Below are 6,902 nucleotides of genomic sequence, written 5' to 3'. Positions count from 1 at the left end.
CTCCAGCCCATATTCTCTATATTCTTATTCTTCTCTCTCTCAAGCCTACGTACATTCATCCAACACTGTGATCCATTGAGGTCTGTTATGTCTGAATCTGTTTTATTGTGAATCTGTAATATTTTTACTATCCAGGAGCATTTCTTAAAATGTTAAGCAGTTGGCGCCCACGTTGGGTGCCATTTTGTAGTAATAGGAGTGGCGGGGCTGCGTCCCCAGCACCCTGGCCGCCTGCTAGCTTATGCCCCGAAATAATTACATGGACACTATATTCTTTTAAACACTGCTTGGCCCATTCTGCTTGGCCCATTAGCTCTAGCCCTTACTGGCTAATTCTGTTATCCCGATCAACCCATCTCTAATAAACTGTGTAGCTCCGGTCTTACTGGGAAAGATTCAGCATGTCTGACCTGGTGGCTTGCTTCATCGCGTGCGTCTGCCCAGGAGAGGGGTGCATGGCTTCTCTGAGAGGAGCTGCATGGTTTCTGAGCTCACTTCCTCTTCCTCCCAGCATTTTGTTCTGTTTACTCCTCCCACCTATGTTTTAACCTATGAGGGCCAAGCAGTTTCTTTATTGCTCAACCGGTGAAATCAACAGATTGATATATGACACTCCCACATCAGGTGACTTGAGTTTGATCTTCAGATCCATGTGGTAGAAGGAGAGAACTGACTCCTGACAGTTCTCCTTTGATCCATGCCATGCATTTGTGTACACACACACACACACACACACACACACACACACACACACACCCCACTAATATAATACTAACTCCAAAGTGATACAAAAAGTAAATTTGTACATTTACGACTTTCTGTGGAGTGTCAATACCCTGAACGGGGTCGACAGATGTGCCAGAAGGTGCTGCCCATTCCAGTCTGTGAGGTCCCTCCTTTTGTCATAGCTTTGTCAACAGTGCATTTTTAGCTTCTAGATTGCTCTCCACCTGTTGATAAACTCGTTGTAGTTTTAATGTGCAGAGTGTGGTTGAAGCTTTCTCAGATTATTTTTAGCATTTTAATTATTTTTTTTCTGAAAACTGCTCTTAATTGATCTAGTTCTTTCTTTATTTTCTGGTTTCACTTTAATCCTCAGTCTTGCATGTCTTCTTCACTTTGTGTTGTGTGGTCTGCTTATTGTACTGGCTCCTTATTTCATTTAGTTTTTTAGTTTTGCTAAATAATAAATTCATGGTCTGAAAATGTCAGAATTTTGCATGGCTCCTTTCTTGCCACATCTGATCCCTTAGCAAGTTGTTCTAGGCTCTCTGTTGACGTGCATGAAACTGGATGCCACTTCTTGCCGAAGCTACTCCAGTGCAAGACGTCAGAGTCTGTCATCTTAACTACCGTGACAGCCTCTCCCTCGTGCCTCCAGCTGGGTCTCCTTTAGGCAGTCCTCACAACGGTTAGCAGTTCCCTGGAGAGGTTTAGGTTGGGAAAGCTTTGAATGATGATGCTTAATTTTCAACAGTAACTACAAGGACAGCAGTGTGTGTGTGTGTGTGTGTGTGTGTGTGTGTGTGTGTTTGTCTTTGTTCCTGTGTGGGGTAGGAGTGGAGTCAGGGAGAAAGCATTATGCCTTCCTGAGGACTGTCATTCTCTTCCGGGGAGGGACAGGAACAGATAGAGGGTGTTTCTGAGCAGAGAAACCCTCCTGCCATGGGGGCTCCCTGTTACTGAGATAGATGGCCATAGCTCCGGCTGGTCCACCCTTGAGCCTCTGAGGATGTTCCTGCTCTGCATCCTTTGTCCCCTAAAGTTCTAACCTGGGTCTTGATGTGAAGCTCCTCTGAGGCCGCCATGCTCCCAAGGGGAAAGACAAATCTTGGTTGTTTCCTGTGTTGCAGCCAGCCATCTTGACCAGCTCTGCTCAGCCCAGCAGAAGTTTTGCTGTGTGGTTAAAGGACTGTTTGAATAGAAGACACATCTGAATAAGACACACGAGGAAATTATCTCCAGTGTCAGCAATGTGGGCATGCATAGAAGTTGAATGTAATTCTATACCTTTCTCATGGACTTGGGGAGAAATTACAGACCAATTCTTTGTCACATTCAAGTTCAAAGAAATGAAGTCTGAGCTCAGAAGACCCTCCATGGTTTCCTACCTAGTTCTCTCAGTGGAGAGGTGTCCATGACTGGTCTGATGTGGGTTCATTTAGCAGCCATGGCCAACATATTTGCATACGTGTGTTACAAAGGTGTCCTTGTGGGTCTTTCAGAGCTTGACCACTCCAGCATTGCCACACAGGCTCCTGTGTGTCTCCTTTAGGAGTCGAGGTGGCCTAATACTTTCTGTAAGACTCTCTAAGCAGAATGTTGTTAGGGACTGCAAAAGAACACTAAGGTGTCTGAGCAAAGCCCAGTTGTCAGAGACATTGCATAGAATCTCGGTGTCAGGCAAGATTGTCCTTGATTGCTGGGAATCCATGATTCCAGCACCTAAGCTCAGTTAGCATCATACCTGCCCAGTTGAGGTGAATTTTTGCCCTAGGTGTTTACCAGCCAAATGGTTGTTTCCTTCAGAAACTGTGGTTTGTGTTTGAGGGTGGCCTTTTCCTATAATTTGGTATTGTTTATATTGGGCCACAGGTGTATCCCCTTCCCTAGTACCTCTTGCCATGAAATCCTGTGTTTGGAAGTAGCACAGTTAATCAGAACACTTTCTGAAGGGATCCTGGGCCTGGAAGAATCTGTTAAGGGTCTAGGGTTTGCCCCTCTTGATCCCTCCATGGCCTTCACTGTAGAATGGAGCTCTACACTCAGGCCTGGCTGCTCTTACTCTGAGCAGTTTGGTTACTCATACTGTCCCATGTGCTGACAAGCCTGAGGAAGTGTCTTTCTCAGAGACTCTGATTTCCGCAGAAGGTTCCTAGAGCCCTTGCCATTCAGGTTGCCTGGAGCCAGGCATCCACTGCTCTGTTGTAATCATTGTCCCAGTGTGGTCCGCTAGTGTTGCCATGTCCTCTGATGATGCGGGGATGCTGAGAAGCACTGCTGTCTCCATGGAAGCAGGCTCTGCACATGAGGGTAGAGCTGCTCCAGATGCCTGCAGCCTGGCAGTGCCATTTCCATGAGCTCTGCCTACACAGTCCTGGGGATTCAAATCAAAGCCCTGCATCTTAACCTTCCTATAACCTGAATTTTGAATGTGCTCTTTCTCCCCAGGCCATTCTTCTGCTTGATTTCATGTCCCAGCCTGTGTACCCAGGGTTGGGGTTTCTAGTAGTGACTCCTCCTCCCCTGATTGGGCTCTGAACACATGCAAAGTGGAAGAGAAAAGAAGTCTGGGTGGTGAGAACACTTCCTGGGTAGCAGGAAACTGCCTGTAAGATGGGCTTAATTCAGGTTAGCCCAAGGCTCTCATCTAGTACCATGTCCCCTGAGTCTTGAGAGCGGCCAAGTTCCAGTGGGTCATGGCCATGCTCTGGACAGTAGAGCTTTCCTTGAACCAGGCCAGGAAGCAGCAGAACATGCCTCTTGTTTACTCTGTTTTTCTTCAATACCCCCCTCCCTGCTCAGTAAATTGACCAGGCTGGTCCCTAGGTTGACCAGATGCTTTGGTGGCCAGTGACAAGTACGTTAGCACTAGTGACTCACTGCATTCACGATGACTGTCCTATTGGGCCACAGACTGGCAGTGTGGGTCTTGTTGGTATGTGAAGGGAATCAGTTGGGCATTATCTAGAGGGGCATGAGTACCAGCCTCACAGCTACCAGTGAATCCTGATGTGAAGTGCTTGACTTCCAGCCTGCTTGGGAGGGGCCTTAAGCAGCTGCTGTCAGAGACCAGTTTGTAGATGCTGGGCCCAGCTGGTGGTTTCGTGCCTGAAGCATGTGGCATAGACATGTTTGACATGCGCTTGTCCTGCAGCTCTGGGTGGAGTCCTGAGACTTATATTTAAGAACAACTCGATTGTATCACCGCATGAAACCAGATGTAATTCTGTAGATATGTTCTTGTCTTTTCTTTTTAAAAGTGTATTTATTTTCCCTGGCTAGTATAATTTTTCTTAGGGACTTCACCCTTTGATCTGGACTGGGAAAAAAATGTTACCATTTTAAGACCTCTTAAAACCTGTCTTTGGATTTATTGTGTGTACAAATGGAAATTCAGATAATAGTTCTGTTCCCAGTTGAAGAAAAACAGGAAAAGAAAAATCATTTCTCACCACTTGGAATGAGAACCATGGTGAAGCATGCATCGTATATCCTGGCAACAGAAATTCAAGGTTGGAAATCATTTCCTTCCTCCTGAGTCTGCCTGCAGCTTCCCTGAGGAGTGTAGATGGTGAAATTTGCTACTAATTGTAGCCATAATTTTAGCATGCAATTAAACACATGATTTCCTTCCCAGCTGATGTCTTTTTAGCTAGTGTGACACAGATAGAAGAAAGGCTCGGTTGATCTGAGTGGCCACCTTAATCCCTGGAGGTCACAGAAGTCACTACTATTTGGGCACATTTGGCCCCCCCACCAGGAACCAGCTTATCTTGCCTATAAAGATGGCAGGCTGTTTGGGTGCTCTTAATGCTGTCTCAGGGTTACAGTCTGTGCACTGAAGAAAGCCAGTGTTGATGTGTCTGTTTTGCTCAGTCCTCGTGAGACTAAGGAGGGAGTAAACTGGCTGGGAAGAACCAGAGGGGAAAACTGTGATGTGGTGGTGGAAGCTATGGCTCCTGAAGAAAGATTCTGCTTGGGTCAGACAGTGGGGATGGATATGAAGAGGCGTTACCAGATTTGGGGCTAAAAATGGCCGTCCTCTGGCCGTGCTAGTTTGCCTTCCCAGTACGGACATGGCATCTTATTCATGCTGTGTGTCCTTCTTGGTGTTACCAGGTCTTTCTTGCCAGTTCATTTGGGCAGGTTGTAATATCGGTGCTGTTTACCTGCCTCTCCCTCCCCCACCCTTCACGAAGCTGGCCATTTTGTCCTGTGTTGGCTGGTAGGCCCCATTACCCAGGGTTTTTTTTTTTATTACATTGTTGTACATGTAGTCTTTGGATAGATGAACCCGGGGTCTCCAACTCTTAAATTTTTTTGGATTGTTCTTTCAGATGGCAAGTTTGGTGCCTACATGCAGGTGCACATTCAGAACGATGGGCCAGTGACTATAGAACTGGAGTCTCCTGCTCCTGGAGCTGCTAACTCTGACCCAAAGCAGGTGAGTCGAAGTCTGGAGACTGCCATGGTCTTGTGGGTGAAATGGGCTGTGGCTTAGCCTTGGCCTCTGTAGTAGTCCTCATCTTGAAGCGAAGGAAATACCTCATGGATTCAGCGTCGTATTTAATTTCTCTTTCTCAAGAATGCATGTTACAGTCACTCCTGAACGTGTGGCAGGCTTGACTGTGCAGAGAAAGTGTTCTTAGAAGGGTCTGGTTTTTCCTTTTGGGCTGTTCTTGGACTAGGCGTCATGGCACCCAATTGCCACTTGGTGGCAGCAGAGCAGCAGCCCTGGCCAGCGTACTCAGAGTGGTTACCTGGATTGGGTTTTGTCCAAGGTGTGGGTAGATGAGACACTCAAGATTCTCTTTAAATCTTCATTTTTCTAAAGCAACATCTGACCTGGATTTACTGCCAACTCTTTAAGTGTTCAGGAAAAATGTAATTAAAATAGAGAAAGGAGGTGTGTGATCGTCCTTGCAAACTTACATTGTCCCTTTGTGCTTAGCATTTACAAAAGCTTTAATTAATGTATCCACTTGATAGGGATATGAGTCACGACAGGCGATGGGTTGAGGTGTGTTCCTGCTTGTCCTTCCTAGCATCCTTGCCTTGCTAGGATGCTGTAAAGTGGACTAATGAATTCATCTGGGGGAGGCGTGATGGAAACTTGGGGCTGAGTAACTGGTGTAGAGCCATGGTCTTCTGTAGAAAGCCAGTGTTAACATTGTATATTGGCTGAGAAGTGGGACCATGTGTGCAATAGCATCAAGCTTCAAAAATGGACCTGAGGGTACTGCCATTGCCGGTAACAGTCTATCTGTCTGTCTGTCTGTCTGAATGCTTTGTCTGTATGTATACCTGTAAGCCAGAAGAGGCATTAGAGGCTTAGATGGTTGCCATATGGTTGCTGGGAATTGAACTTGCAGCCTCTGGAAGAGTAGCTAATACTCTTAACTGTTGAGCCATCTCTCAAGCCCCTAGTGATAACATTTTAAAAATAACAAACAAAAAGAATCCACATGGAAATGCAAGCTTTGAGATAATTGGAGACTTACAAGAAAGCCAACCAGAGCCCTGGTGTAGTCTTTACCTTTAGTGATCGACATGCTGAAGTTAACATTGATAAAATACTATTAACTACATGCAAGCCTGATTTGGACTCACCAGCCCTCCCTCCCTCTCTCCCTTCCTTCTTTGATGCAAGGTGTCACTTTGTAGTCCAGGCTGGTCCTGAGCTCATGGTAGCTCTCTTTCCCCAAGTCTTCTAGATGCCAGGATTATAGGCCTGAGCTGCCATGCCCAGCTGTCACTGCCAATGCCTCCTCTTCCACGTCATCTTGGTAGATCTTCCAGGGAGGCGACACTGCACAGTTTCACTAGAGTCTGCTTAGCTGTGCAGTATTGCACATGGTGTCTAATTGCAGTTGTCTTTCTCCTTTGTCTAATCTGTGACAGTTCCTTGGTCTTTCCTTGTGTTTCATGACCTTGACACTTTTCATATGTGCTGTGTGTTTTATAAACTGTTTCTCTATTGTGTCTTTGTGGTTACAGCAAGGCATCGGGTTTGACAGGAGTCTCAGCTTGTTCAAAAGTGATCTTGTTCTCTTCTTAGTGCCAACTGAGGAGGTGTATGGCACCATTCTGTCTCACTGTGGTGATGCTGACCTTGCCACCTGGTCGCCATCTCATCTCAGTGTTGTTAACCTTGCTTCCTGGTCAAGGTGGTGTCTCAC

The 6,902-nt window shown here is 46.3% G+C and overlaps 1 protein-coding gene across 1 annotated transcript in view; it reads left to right on the top strand.

Annotated features, from left to right (window-relative positions):
• Positions 1–6,902, top strand: part of Dtd1 (D-tyrosyl-tRNA deacylase 1) — a 179,725-nt gene that overhangs the window by 28,690 nt on the left and 144,133 nt on the right. The window contains exon 4 of the mRNA XM_005365501.2: positions 5,061–5,167. Within this exon, the coding sequence (XP_005365558.1) occupies positions 5,061–5,167 (107 nt within the window). The remainder of the gene's footprint in view (positions 1–5,060; positions 5,168–6,902) is intronic.

The sequence above is a fragment of the Microtus ochrogaster genome, unplaced genomic scaffold (genome assembly GCF_000317375.1).
Source record: "Microtus ochrogaster isolate Prairie Vole_2 unplaced genomic scaffold, MicOch1.0 UNK3, whole genome shotgun sequence".
Lineage (NCBI taxonomy): Eukaryota > Metazoa > Chordata > Mammalia > Rodentia > Cricetidae > Microtus > Microtus ochrogaster.
Note: the sequence above shows the minus strand (reverse complement) of the source record. Positions and strands in the feature narration are given on the sequence as shown.